Raw genomic sequence first — 15623 nt, forward strand, 5'->3', positions numbered from 1 at the left:
TTGTATCAACATAAAAAAAGAACGTTGAGTCACATTGAGTACACAGAATCCAACATGACACCCAGCATTGCCCACACTATGTGGACACAGGATTTGGTGTGTACAGTACAGTATGTAGGAGTACACTGGTGTGAGTTATTAATAACAACGCTATAGTCATAATGTCACGGACTGAAAGGTAGCAGTCAGAAACATTCCAGAAGCATAACAAAAGGTGAAGCTGGATTGCATAGCAGGCTCTCTTAGCCAAGTATTACAGTTATTACTGTAGCAGGAAAATATAGAAACTTTGGTTCACATTAGGGCATTCACGGTTATTTTTGTAGTCACCGACTACTCCTAAAAAGTAGTCAACTGGTCACTCACGGGAGATATTATGCTGTATATATCTCTTTTTTTTTCACCCAATAAAAATGATCAATTCTCGCCAAAAATATCTCAAAAATAGCCAGTAAAGGGTTAAATAATGTAGGTGGGACCAACCTGGCGGTATGTGAAATAGCAGAGTCCTGATTGGCTCTGAGAGGCTGTTTACATGCCCAGCAACTTAGCTGAGCTGGAGATAGCCTACGAACTGTTTGACTGCAGTAACAACATAGCATAGAAATGAGTCTTTCCCTCTCTAAATACCTTCAATTATGTTGATTTAACATGGCATAATGTAGAAAATTATTGTTTAAACAAATCTATTTTAAATTTATTTATATCGTTTATTCCTAAAACCACAGATGAACGATTATATGATGCACAGTGTCGATCAGTGGTTTTGATAGCCGACTAGTCAACTAGTCTGTGAAACCCATAGTTCACATAGTGAAAACACACAGTTTCAGGGGAACTACATGTGTGTGTATTAATGGTCTTCAAGTTAAATTCATTATCTTGGCTTTAATCACCCTTTACAAGATCATGCCAATATTGTGCTCCCTTTAGTTTCTCTTCTTGTCTTCAGTGCGGTCATTGTTGTGTCTCATCACAATGCAAAGCAAACTGTCTTGCTGGCATGTTGCTCCATTTAACGGAGGGTCCTGCGCAGCTAAATGCAGAATATTGATTTGCGTATATATCCAGGGAGCCATCACCCTCTCTGCGTCACATAAGGTCAAAGGCTTTCACTTTGGTTTGTCGTGTCCCGCTAACAGCCCAACTCTGTCACACAATGCGCTCCGTTTGTCTGCCTGCAGCCACTTTATAGAGGGGAATGACTGTTGGCACACTTACTGTAAGGGTGTCGGAAAATTGCATTGTATTAGTGGCAGCTGTAAAAAAAAAAGAGAGAGAAGAAGAAACAGGCAGAAAAAAAATACTTTGTCCTCTGCCTTTTGTGAGCGGGATGGTCGATGTTTTCTTTTGTGTCACAATGTATGTCACCAAGGCCTCGTCCATCCTTTGTGCTATCTCTTTTTTGGATCTCTCTCTCTCTCTCTCTCTCTCTCTCTCTCTCTCTCTCTCTCTCTCTCTCTCTCTCTCTCTCTCTCTCTCTCTCTCTCTCTCTCTCTCTCTCTCTCTCTCTCTCTCTCTCTCTCTCTCTCTCTCTCATCTCGAAGAGTTGGCTGTTAGATGTAGAGATGCTGGCTGGCTGGGGCGACGCAGGCCCACCCTGGGTATCTGCAGCTATTTGTTTTAAAAGCAGCCTTGTGAGTAATGGTGGTGTGGGGGGGGGGAGTGGGGGAGTGTTGGGCGGGGGGGGGGGGGGGGGCGGTGGCAGAAGAAAAATGGAGTCCATCATGTAAAGGCTGCAGGCTGGGTTGACTCAAAAGAGATTTTCATGTCTGTTATCTGGCGAGAGACGAGGCAACTAATAGGGCCCAGACATGGAAGCCTGCGTCTCCAGAGACGACTGATTCACTTCTTCTTCTCTTATTTGTGCGTGCCGTCTTCTTCTTCTCTTATTTGTGCGTGCTGTGTCTGGCATTAGCTGGAGAGTGGAGAGGCTTGTGTTACTGTGAGCCCTGTGTAATAACAGCATTGTTGTAATGAGAGAGACAGCCGCTGGTTTGATTGACTTCCCCTCTCTTTGTTCTGAGACCGTCTGTCCATAAACACAGAGGATATATTGTGCAGCACATGCTCTTTATGTGTCCGCTGGTGTGTCTTGTCGGCGTTACAATATAATTAGCATCATAAAAACCGTCCCAATATTGACAGCGATGATGAATACCGCTAGCATGTGACAATGCCAAGCGCTTGAGATTCTTGATCCTTTACATTTCCTCGCCCACAGTGTTTTGATTTGTGGACAGAATTGTGACGCAAACAGTAATCAAACAATTCATTATGTTTAATTAATGTGTTTTCCACATCAAAAGCGGCACTTTTGTAGCAGCTATAATTAAGCCCAACGTAATAATGCCGTGCCACTCGTGGATTCCTCTTCGGTCACAGTGCCGATTAGTTCCGTGACGGACAAAGGTGCAGCCTTTTTTCGCCTGGAGCCCGAGGAAAAGTGGTGGCAGGTCCCAGCTGTGTGTGGACAAGATGTCTCCTAACAATGCCCCTCGCCGCCTGAGGAGCTCCCAGTCGCCACATCTGAGCTCTGACTGCGTGGCAGCATCTCAGTAGCCGGAGGATAACAAGCAGAGCAATCTAGCGTCTCTGTCATGGTATTACCCCAAAGGCTTGTGCTGCAAACAGGCCTGCCATTTGTGGTCTGCTTTTAAAGGGTGCTCTTCCTCATATGCAGACTGTGATGCTGCTGCACAGGCAGTGACTCCTGGTCCTGTGATCTTTCAATAGTTCCACACGACACGTGCAGTGCATTTAGATAGAGAAAACATGGGCAGTTGATCACTCTCGTAGTGTGCATTGTTCTTGTCGTCCTTTCGCTTGACATAATCAAAGTAGTGAGAATTCTTCCACCCGCGGATAAAGTCGTTATTTTGCGTCCTAACGATCTCAGTGCGAGAGGATGATGACTAATTAGGATGAGGGATGGTGCTTGTCCATAGATTTGGGATGATTCAACATCAATCTGACATTTAAAGCGGGCGATAACAAAAGGAACAGCTATTTTTCCTCATCAATACCTGAAATGTCATTCCGATGTCACTGCAGTACGCAGCAATGACGACGATAAAATCTTATTACTGTTTCCTTGGTTTAAGAATGTTACACCGAGGTGACAAACAGCAACCAGTGACAAATGAGGCGACACCAGACTGTATAAGAATATGGATGTAGCATCTTGTTGTTGTAGTCTTTTTAGCCAGACAGAGCGAGACATCTTTTTGTTGTAGTCTTTTTAGTCAGACATCTTGTTGTTGTAGTCTTTTTAGCCAGACAGAGTGAGACAGAGATTATTCCTCCGTTATTGGTCCGTGATTGGTGAGCTGTGCGATCACTGGACAGGCGACCTGTCAATCACACCCCAAAGCATAATCTGATTTATTGTCTACTTTACTCTAAATGGGCCCATCATTTACAAAATGACCGTCATGCTGTATTGAAGAGGACGTGAAACTAGTGATTGAGACCATAAACTCATTAGGAAAGTGTTTACTGAGGTAATACATCAAGTGAAAAGTAGGGTCATTTTCCCATTCACCTCTACTATGCAATCTGACTTCTTTTTGCAGCCATACTGTAGTAGACTGTACAAACAGGTGAGTTATATAAGAATCCCCCCTATACAATTGTCACGAACAGGGAAATTAGCTATAGAGACCAAGCAGTGAACATGTTTATTTCAGCTGTAAAGTCTGGCATTTTACCATGGGGGTCTATGGGGAATGACTCATTCGAGGAACTGCAGTTTTTGGTAACCCCACATTGGCGTAATTTTGCAGAACCGGAGGTTAGGGCTTGGGCGAGACACACACGTCTAATCGCTCCTTACGTATTCCGTCCCATGGAAGAGCTAAAATTGATACATAAGACTTAAGTTAAACAAGCCCCCTTTTTTTTGATGCCCCAAAGACACTTCCAGACATTTACAGTACAGTACAGAAGAGAGCCAAAGAGGTGGGGGGGGGGGGGAGGGGGTTATTCTCAGAAGGAGCGCTAGCTCAGCGTGACAGCCGTGGCAGTGGGTCCGCCGGCTCGCACATCACAGCTGCCTCTCGCGCTGTGTTTATGCAACACTCTGTAGAGCACTAATTTATCATCTTCTTAGGGAAATGCAGCGGAGGGCCTCGTCTCCGGAGAGCGAGCGAGCCGGAACGCAGCGCGCTCGGGTACCAATCAGGCAGGGAAGGTCAAGGAGCGCTGCTCGTACGGAGAGTCTCTTTAATTTGATCAGCATGGCGGTGAGAGGAGGTGATCTCTCTGCGGGGAAATGAGGAGGGATGATGACAGCTGCGACGCGGCGCCGACCGGACACTCGGAGAGGTCGGCCCGCGCGCATCACAGCGTTACTTCATACTTGACACCTGCGAGACTGCTGACGTCTCGCACCCCCGGCCTCGCGTCGCCAGCTCCCGAGCAGGCCCGCGGTTATGAGGATGGCTGTGTGACAGTGTTTTGAAAAAGGGCAGACGCACCCCCGACGAGCACCTGTAAAGCTCCGTACCGGAGACACAGAAGTGGAGGAGAACAGAGGAGGAGAACTGCTGGGTTTTCGGAAATTGCGCCGGTGTGGCGGAAAGATCTCAAAACAAACACAAACACACACACACACACACACACACACACACACGCACACGCACAGTCACACAAACTTCTAGTCGCATTCTATTAATAGGAAAAGTAGAAAAAAGAAGAACGCTGCTTGGCTTAAAAATGTGTGATCAAAGTGGAGAGGTGCTCATTCGGAGGTGGGGTTCAATCTTGTCCATGAAAAATAGAAAAGTAGCTGGGCGGTGGGTTTTATCATAGGGCATTCTATTAATAATTGAAAGGGGCAGTAAGTAAGATTTGTTCTGCCCCATGGCCCAAAATGACCATCATATATCTGCAGGGAACTGATTAAGGGCTTTTGATCAATACTAATGATCCCACCATTATTTAGCCAGCTGCTGAGATTGCTGGCTTTCCAAACCTCACTTTCTGGCACATAGTCTTTTGGAACAAAAACACCTCACACCACCAGTTTCAACAGACACGCACGCACGCGCGCCCCCTTCACGTTTTAAACAGCAATGAAGCACAGAGCTACGAACGAGCGTCTGTGCCAGAAACCTGCATAGGAGGAGATAAGTTCTATCAAACAACACTGATATCTGTTTCAGTGTAGATAACTCAGCAAGATGAGTGACACGTGTTGGGGCGGGAACCTAACCAACTGCCGGGGAGGGGAGCGGGACCAAAGAGTATTGAAGGCAAGAGTCGAAAACTATGGTGCTTTTCCGACAACAGCGCTACTGCCATTTTGGCCTGAAAACAAACAAACATTGGTTGCGCCAATGGGACAACAGCACAGAGTGACAGCCAAGGTAGTTCCTTCAGGCCATCTGCTGAGCGCAGATTTCTGCAATGGAACAACCTATTAGCCTTCGAGTCTTGGCAATGTAAGTTCTTCGGGGGACTAACAATACACTTCCTGTCTCAAGACAAAAGTTACATATTGCAGATTTAATGCTCCGTCAATAGGAGTCGCAGATTCTTGATAGTCACACTCTTACACTCATGTTTAGTGCAACCAATGCATTATGTATTCCAAAGTGTTGAAACTTGGAAAAACTTAGGTGTAGGTAGGTCCTACTGTAGGTTCTACTTAAAATAAAAGACACTAGTCTCCACAGGTGGATGTCGTGTATTTTTAGGCCAAAAAACGTAACATAAATGGTCCGACTGAGACTAGAAAGAAGATTTGACTCATTTGTAAAGTAAAGTCTGTGCTGCAGGCCATTGTGTCCTTCTTTGTGACACCTTAGCGGGGGTTCAACATTGCAATCAGCCGCCCGCGTTGAGCAATCACCGTGAGGAGGCCTTTTTTGGAGAAAAAGTCAGAAAATAAGTAATGCTGCCCTCTTTTCCCCGTCCGTTTTCAGTCCGTCTTTTGTCATCCCCGGAAATCACCGCTGAGTTTCTCTACTGTAATCAGACCATTCAATGTCGGGCATTTTTCGTCAGCGTTTTATTGTCCGTCCTCATTCCACGAATGAATGAAAAACGTGATCAAAGAAGTGTTGTCACTTAAGGATTCTTAGTCCTTTGTGTCCTTCACGATCAGTCAACCCAGCCGGGATAAAAATGTCCAGAGCGCGTGTGCACGAAGAAGTAGGCCTGTACCAGAAAAGCTGCCTCTCCCCCCACATCACGCTGAACCCCCCCCCCCCCCCCCGCACCTCTGCAGCCGCTCCTAATGTCCCACTTGATTTCTTCAGATTTATCAAAGAGGAGTGGAAGACTAATGGCCATGTAAGAAAACAAAGTCCACTAGGGACGTGTACTACATCATTCAGATTTAACACCGCCATCTGTTTGGCCGGGAACGGCTACATCAGTGCTTAAAATGATCCATTCACAGAGATGACAGATGCCTGGAAGAGGCAGGTTCTTAGCTGTGGAGAAGTAGGCCCTGGAAATGAGGTTCCTGATGAGAGATGTGAGAGATGCGCTGATCTACTAGGCCTTGTCTTGGCTCCTGGAGGTCCGGGGGCCAGGGCCTTTAGACAGATTGCCTCTCTCGCTGTCTTGGCCGGCTGAAGTGCGGGGAGACGCAGAGCAGCGGATGCCTTCAGCTAATGAATGTCAAATCAAAAAACTGACCTATTTAGAAAGTCAAAGCACTTTCACACCTATGACAGGGCAATATCTCCACTGAGACTTAAGCACCCCAGGCACCTCATCTCATGCTTGTGTTCGTGCTGCCAGATGTGCACTTTTGACCAGGCAAAGCTGTGATTTGGGATCAAAAGCTGTGATTTGGGATCAGTTGTGATAAACGCGGAATGTTTAAAAGGGGAACGTCAAGGCTTTTCAGTTGACATTTTCCTCAAGTTATGTCTCTAAACTATAACGAGCTGACAACATTTTCAATATGTAATAAGACTGGATCCTTTGAAGCCAGTGATGTAATTATCAGAAATGACATTGTGAAATAGGAGTGTCAAGGTTCCCTTGCTCCGTCGTTAGCATTTAGGGAATGTTTAGTTTGCTTGGAATATATAGTACATGAATACTATACATACAGTAACAAATGTTTTCAATTCTATGCCATGCTTAGGCCATTACTGTAGTTCACTTCATGGACCGGTGAGTGGTGCTCAAATGTGCCGCAGGGGCTTTCGACTGCACTGAACTTTGGACCGCACAAATTCCACCTGAATCTTTGACCTTCAGGATGCATCTCTGGACTCGCCCATCTCGGTAATTGAGAAGGGAAAGTCGCTACGGGGAGAAGTTGTGTAGGGATATTGATAAAATGTCACCCCAGAAATTAGAAGCGCCTAACAGCTTTTGGCACACTCTTCCGCTTTGTGCTACAGTAAGAGCAGGTCTTACCCAGCAGCTTTCAACATACAGTAGAGCACAGTTCATGGTCCTCACAGTCGTTAAGAGTAATGGTGAACAGAAAAGGAAAAACAATCACAGGCATCTGAGCTCCAGGTTTTTGCCAGACCAACAGTGAAAATAGGACGGCCATGTTACCTGTACTGTGAGGCATCCTGATTTGTGTGATTTGTGGGTTGTGCGTATACAGTATATATATATATATATATATATATATATATATATATATACACATACATACACACACACACACATACATACATATTCTTAAATATGAGAGAGCGTTGTACAGGAGAGCTCGAGATTATCCAATATTTGTCATTATGTCTGGAAGCCCCTGTGCCCAATGTGAATTGTGGCAAATTGATTTTCTGACATTCATAAAAATGGATGTGTATTTAGAGGGGGACCACCCTGGAATATACGCTCGCATTTTACCATAGTGTGAAATCTAATTATTTATTATCCTGTCAGCTCTTGTCAAGGGGTACACAACATGACAAGCCAAAACATGCACTCAGTTGTCACATGTGGGTGTATGTGTGTCTCTCTCCCCTCTCTCTCTCTCTCTCTCTCTCTCTCTCCCCCCCCTCTCTCTCTCTTGCTCTCTCCACCAATGAGCAGTGTCAAAGATACTCCAGTGACTTGACACCCCCGGTGGATGCAAGGTGGCACCTCTGCCGTGAGGGCTGATTGGAAAGCTCGCACTCTGTGCAACAACAGCTGGCCTCACCTCGTGAAGGGAGGCTACATTAGCACACGGGAAAATCCTTGTTTGCTCTTTGCATTGTTTGTAGTTCAATCATGAGCTGTGCAAAATTTATGCTAAGCCTGACTTAAGGCACAAACCTCGTTAGGGAGCTGCCGCATGTCTCATTAAGCTGGCCTAGTGCTTTTAAATGGATTCCCTCCTCTGTCCCCAATTGGTCATGTTAGTGTCGCTTCTTTCTTTACCAACACTAGTTGGCAAAACAATGCAACAGTCAATCAGCTTGCCATGATGTTGCCACTGAATGGCATCATCTGTGTAGAAGGAGTTCCAAGTATTCTACTCAAGTAGAAGTACTTGAGGAGTAGTCTATTGTATTTTAGCAGAGGTAAAACTATACTGCTGTATAAATGTACTCATGTAAAAGTAAAGAGTAGCTAACTTAATTTAAAAGGGACAGAGTTACATTTAAAATAAAATAAATGTAGGCTACAGGTAACTCGTCATATATGGCTACCGTATTCCCTTGCAATGTAAAATAAAATAAAATAACATAAAGAAGACGAGAGAACAGACTGTCTTTGGAGCATCTGAAGATTGTGGAAGAGATAGACTGGCTTGTGAGAGACTAATGGGCAGTGGTTCCCAACCTTTTTTTGTCTTATTCCCCCCTTGAGCGGTTGCCTTGCCTATAGTACCCCCTCACTCATGCGTGTTGATGATGCTTCTGAATTTGTTCTATAAAACTCATATTAAACTAAACTTGTGTGTCTGTATATTACAGTAAACATTTAGTTCAATATGCGGACATACAAGTAAATCCATACCAAATATATTTGCACTGAACTGCCAGTGTTTGGGCTTGCGCTGTTTCCCCCCTCCCCCCTTTGTCACTGTGCTCCCCAAACCTGAATCTGGAGCGACAGCAACTGGACGTTGTTAGCTAGTTGGCTTGCATGAACGTCACCTCTTCACAGAGTGACACCTGGGTAACTTGTGGTATGCACGTACAAATTAGCAATGGGCTTATGAAACGAGTTAATACTTTTGTAATCATTTTGGAAATAAATTGCATTCCCAATCTTTCCATGTACCCCCAGCAAGCTGCTCAAGTACCCCTAGGGGTACGCATACTGTACTCCTGGTTGGAAATCACTGCTAAAGCTGAAGCGTCTCACCTCTGACTGATAGTAGCCCCGAATTTTGCTCTTGACGATCACGGGATCAAAAGGCGAGTCAAACGACAGTAACGGGAGTAAAGGCGGCGCGTTACCTCGTCTCGTGTGTCACCGCTGTCACCCCAGGTTGCCCCCAGAAGCGCGTGTTGTGTTGATGTGGTGTGTTGAGGCTTTGGGACGGTGCCTTCAGCTGTCTACTCCGCAGAGAAGACAGTTGCTGGTGTCACTGACAGCCTAACAGGCAGGCAGAGAGGAGCCAGCTGTGATGGCTGGCGTGCGCTCAGTGGCAGCTTTATGATGAATTGCCTCTCTTGAATGATAGCACTGTTACTGAATGATACTGACGCAGGATTGTTCTGTCAGCATCTCACCGGTGACCGGCGATAAAGAAATAAAGAAATAAGCCGGGAATGAACCACTAGGCTATGCGCACCCCCACCCTCTCCCCCACCTCTTTTTATTTTTCATTAAAGTTGCCAAGAAAAAGGAAATTGCCTTGTGAAAGCGCAAATGTAGCCCAACTTTTGAGTGATTGGAGGTTGTCTGATGGTTGCTGTCTACTTTTATGTCCAACAGAGTATAGCTGAAAAACGCCTGTATGTCACAGTACAGCGTATATACTCTGTGATTGCATGTTGCTAAATATGACTTTGATGTTCTTCCATTAGGCTATGATAGGCCTACTGAAAATGAGTAATTTATATTCCATATCTGCTGATAACTGCAATTTGTGCGATGCAAAGTATATCATTTTCCTCTTGTTTCATGTTTACCGATTCCGACGTGCAACTAACTGTTCTCTCTTTTCACAGCTCAGATGACTACTATGAGTATGGACACAGTGGGGAATCATATGATTCCTATGGTGAGTTGCTGTTTTCTCTTCAAATGTCCCCTCCACTGATAATGTGATATGATGCCATGCAGTTCTGCAGCATGGTTCTGTAAAGTAGCCCGTGTTGTAAAGATACACATAGCATTATATAGTGTTATTATTACCTTTACTAAAAAGTTGGTTGCTGTTTTTTACTATGGCTTTTTTAGGAGAACTACAGGAAACTACCCTAAAACGCAAGGCTTATAGGTATCAGGTGACATCTGATAGCCAGAAGTTACTCATGCTTAGAAAGCCGAACATGGTAAAATGGCAAAGGGCATTTTACCATCTGGACTAATGCTCATATTCAGCTATTTCCTCCTGTGGTCTTAGCTGGTATGAACACCAGAGATGGTCAGTTACAGCTATTTCTTCCTGTTCTTAACTGCTATGGACACCGGAGACGGTCAGTTACAGCTATTTCCTCCTGTTCTTAACTGCTATGAACACCAGAGACAGTCAGTTACAGCAAAGAGCATCATGCTCAGTTAAAGTTACAGGAAGTGGAAGCAGGTTTGCTTGGACTCCCCCAGCCACCAAAATCCCTAAGCTGGCGGGACGACAGGTCACCGAACCTGTGTCCAATCAACGAGCTTCTTGTGAGTCATGTGACTTTTGTTTACAAGCCCTGGTCCGCTTGCAATTAGGCAGTCTGAACCGAAACGAATCAAATACAAAAATAGAACAAAATCAACTTTTGCACTGTGGTTTGGACCAAAGAGGAGTGTGATCGCACCCTGAGAGGGTGTTGGTGCAACACCTCGTCCCATCTGCCTCGGTGCTCGTGACCAGTCTCCTGTTGGGATGCTGTAACACACGACGTTTCAAAAGAGATGCCAGTTGCCATAAAGTAACACAAAGTTATCACCACTGAGACAACAGTATACTTGTTTAATAACATCTCAGTGTTTTTACAAGATCTGAAGCCGGGCAATGTCACGTCTGCTGCAGAGTCACCTAACACATAGAGTGCAACAGACAGAGCAATGGTGGGGCTGAAACAGTAGGCCTATAATATGCTGTGGAGGTGTAGGTTAATCCCCCTCTGGTAATGAGATATACAGTACACTACTGTATGTAACACACACTCACTCACAAGCTTCTCTAAGGTGTTAAAGGCACATTAGTACACAATTAACTCATTATTGCAATTATGCAGAGGCTCCCGCCGTGCAATTGATAGTGTTGCTTAGTACATGCTCTTATGCACCATTTAATCCTCTGAGAAAAATCTATTCTGACCATGCAGCTGCAAACTTAAAAAGAGATATAGTGGTAGGGGTGTCTGGGTATAGTGTACTGTAGAGGTAAAAGCACTACCACCGCGGAGACCCAGGTTCAATTACCAGCAGCGGTACGTCCGGCTTGGTCAGACGTTCCTACAGATTGGCTGTGACTGCGGGTGGGAAGCCGGGGGAGTATGAGTCCTGGTCGCTGCCTCCTCTGGTCAGTCAGGGCGCCTACTGTATATTTATCTATCTATCTATCTATCTATCTATCTATCTATCTATCTTACTTATATATATAAAAGGGGCAAGTGGGCAATCTCTGTCTGTTCACTGTTCCAATTTTTGTCCACTGATGATGTCATAGTGATGTCATATGAGCAAATTCATCTTATGCAGGTATGCTGCGTACGCGAGCTGCAGGGCGGGCGAGCCTAGGAATCGAGTGCTGCCTAGGATATATATATATATACACACACATACACTACTGTATATATATATATATATATATATATATGTATATCTTACTAATATAAGGCAGCGACACGGCACGCAATTGCTCAACTGTGCATGGGCGAAACGCCTGCCAGTTGAGCGGCCGAGCTGCGTCCGGTAGCACGTGCAGCGTGCGAGGCTGTGTGAGCGAGCTGTGTCTGTGAGCACGCAAAGCGGCGAGACATCAAAGGCAAACCAACAAGGCATGCTAGAAATGAGCACTGCCACTTCAGCGGGCGAGCCAGCGAGGGACGCTAGAAAGAAGCGCACTCAATTTCTAGTATAGAGTGTTAAAATAGTTTGTGCATTTGTGTGTGCTGAGCTAAGCTACAAGCACAAAGATTTAATTCAAGTATTTCAGGCAAGGCTACATGCCTGAGGCAAGGCTACATTAGTGTATGTTCTATTATGTAAATGTTTTATAATATGTGTTTAATTAGCAACTTGCTGTAAGTAAGAATGCATTACTTGGAAATGGATAATATAATCACAGTTGCTTTTTTAATTACTGCAGTGTTAAAGTACGGTATGCTAAATCACACTTCTCTGTTAAAGAAATGTGTGTTGCACATTTTTTGCCCATGCCTTAAAGTACGAGATGACTGCTGTTATTTTGTTCTGCACAATCTTTTCCATGTGAAATGTACAGATCGCTACAGTAGTCATATGGGGAAATGAGGAAGATGTAGTCACTGTATCCTTTGCATCATTACATTTATCAATTTGTTTTGATTGATCTAGATCCCATTAGCGCTGCATGAACACATAATTATTTTTTTTTATCACAAAGGCTTTTGAATGTGTTCTTGAAAGTAAGCCAGAACTAACACAACAAATGTGTCGACTCTCGGAGGAAACTTTCTCCAACTTTGCTGACCACACAAGCAGGAGACCCAAGCAGCGCTCAACTCACTGGAGTATCACGCACCGACACGTCCAATGAAAACAGCACAGCACAGAATTGCTGCATAGGTCAAAGAGAAAAAGGCGCTCTGCAGTTCGGTTCAGATAAACAGGGTTGATGCGCATCCTTGTTGTCAACGCACAAGGTTACCTTGGAGCGTTTCTTTAAAGTGACTGTCAGTGAAAGGGTGACAGGTTTAATTAAGGAGTATTGGTTATGGGCTGCCAACAGAGAGCCTGCCACTGAGGGGGAAAAACCCTTTGTTAGCCTCAGCTTTAGGGAAGAGTCTGTGCTGGCTGGAGATCAGACAAAGGGTGCCATCGATACTGGCACTTTCACATTGACAGTACCGCGGGTGAGCAGGGGCTGATTTGGGCTAATGGTAATTGTGACCTTTTTGCTGGGAGCCGCTAAACGGGTCCTTTTCAAGTAGCTATTTGATCCTCTCATTCAATGATCTGAGGTGCATCCTTCCAGGTGAAAGTCAGGCTTCTTGCTCTGACTCTATGCATCCTTCCCGGTGAAAGTCAGGCTTCTTGCTCTGACTCTATGCATCCTTCCAGGTGAAAGTCAGGCTTCTTGCTCTGACTCAATGCATCCTTCCAGGTGAAAGTCAGGCTTCTTGCTCTGACTCTATGCATCCTTCCAGGTGAAAGTCAGGCTTCTTGCTCTGACTCAATGCATCCTTCCAGGTGAAAGTCAGGCTTCTTGCTCTGACTCTATGCTTGCTCTCCGGGCTTGAAACGGTACTTTCGTCATTGCATTCGCCACATCAATGTCACACACATGCAAAGGGCCCACAATGTGGCGATGCATCATTTTCACGGAGCAGAATGTATTCACGAGGCTTACATGACTGTTATGAGGAGAGTTACTAGTTATACAGACGTCACTCCTCTTTAATCATTCCCTTCTTTTGTTTTCCTCCTGATCAGGTCAAGAAGAGTGGGCAAATAACCGCAGCAAGGCACCGGCAGCACGGACAACCAAGGGAGTGTACAGAGATCAGCCATACTCCAGATATTGAACTGTTTATACAACCTGCACCTGAGTCCTCATGGCTGTTTCAACTCAAGTAATGGATTTTTTATGGACGCTCCCACCTTTTTAGAATTGAACATGAAACTAAACCGCCTAATAACGCAGAGGAAACGGCGATAGTAAATATGATGACTCCATAAACGTTTTAAACTGGCAGCCCCCTGATCACAAAACGTATTCCCACTGGGCAAAAATGTGTAAAGCAATTTAGGCAATCTATTTCCTCTAGGAGAAAATCAACTGGACATTGAGATTAAGAAAGACTCCATAGTACATTAAGTTTCACTCTCAGCTATGTGATTGTAAAGATAGACACATTGTATCAAGCTATGTTACTTGGTAATGATTAATTACTGAATCACTAGAATATGTTGATACAATGTCCCTACACAGCTGCCAGTGCAACTTAATTTATCACCCTCTATTCTTTAAACCTTGAAGTGCGTGGTTGATCACTTTAAAATGTCGTAGTTTAGTTCTAGGAAAGTGCAGTACTCTAGATATTTTTCTGGGGGGTAATTGGTGAATTGTGTCCCTTGTAAATTACCTTTACAAAATGAAAAGAGAAAAGTCATACTGTATACATATTGTATTGCTGTTTTCTCCTTTTTGTAAGATACTAGTTCTTTAGTGTTAAAGGGCTTATAAAAGCATGGTGTGGAACTGTGGATATTGTCAGCTGTTTTCTTCTGAAGCCCAGTTTACACCAATGATTCCCAACGAGACGAAACCGTTTCAGAACATTGGAGGGAAAGGTTGCAGCGGTGTAAACGGGCCCGTCTCATCTCGACTCCAGCCAGCTGATGGCATCGCCAACAATTTCGCTTGTCAAGTCGCAGGCACTGGTTGCAAGTAGTTGCACGTTTCAACTCGTCTCGTCCTGAATCTTTGGTCTAAACTGGGTTTTAAAGCCTACTGTATGTAGTTGTGTTCATGATCATTCCCCCTAATACATCCCCTTTAATACATCTTAAATAGCTGCTCATATTTTCTGTAAAGCGAATAACCCTAGCTGCAAAACCGTCCAGGTGCTTTTGGGTTTTTTGTGTTTTTTTAGAGGCTCTAAACAAGTAATTTCAATGTCATTTTTTGAATTTAAACAAATACTTTTCTGACTTTGTAGGCCTAATAATCAATTTTCAGATACTAAATCCAATACTGGAGAATTGGTGAGCTTTCCCATTTGTTCAACTATATTCATTTTGAGCTTATGTAAGCCCTTTAATATTTTCTTCTTGGTTGATGCTGAATAAACATTTTGAAAGAAACATCTTGTGTTCGAGAGAATAATTATGTCCTCAATAAAAGAAACTATAATCTAAACTAACAAATCTATATGATAAAGCTTGATAATCAGCTGGGAATATTTAGCCCCCAGGTTACAGCCTACGATGAATTAAAACACAGTGGATATCATATTAACTGAGTCATGCAAAATAACATAAAACATCATACAGTATGTTCCAGAATAAAATCCAAATGCCAAAAGTGGTAACAGCATGGCATTAGGAAAAATACTTGCAAACAGTGTAAACAAAATTGCTGTTGTCAATATATGATCTTTGTAATCTGATAAGAATGCTTTACTATTTGCATTTGAACACCATGTGATACATTTTTGCAGGATTTAGCCATAACCAAATCCTCATTCTTGAAACTCTATATCCACTGATACGGAAGCTGTCAAAAGCAGGAAAAGCAGCCTGGTCACCAGAATAAAATGTCGGCGTTGTACGTTTCTGCAATCCATGGATATGTAGAATATCAACATTTCTGACCCAAAAATACATTGCACATCACG

The 15623-nt window shown here is 44.0% G+C and overlaps 1 protein-coding gene across 1 annotated transcript in view; it reads left to right on the forward strand.

Annotated features, from left to right (window-relative positions):
• The window catches only part of khdrbs3 (KH domain containing, RNA binding, signal transduction associated 3), a gene marked incomplete at its 5' end in the record, with an annotated part of 110493 nt that extends 96495 nt beyond the window's left edge, over positions 1–13998 (forward strand). The window contains 2 exons of the mRNA XM_083646563.1: positions 10092–10144; positions 13717–13998. Of these exons, the coding sequence (XP_083502689.1) occupies positions 10092–10144; positions 13717–13808 (145 nt within the window). The 3' untranslated portion in view covers positions 13809–13998. The remainder of the gene's footprint in view (positions 1–10091; positions 10145–13716) is intronic.
• Positions 13999–15623: the final 1625 nt, after the last annotated feature.

Source organism: Poromitra crassiceps, assembly GCF_964638095.1.
Source record: "Poromitra crassiceps genome assembly, chromosome: 11".
Classification (NCBI taxonomy): Eukaryota; Metazoa; Chordata; class Actinopteri; order Beryciformes; family Melamphaidae; genus Poromitra; species Poromitra crassiceps.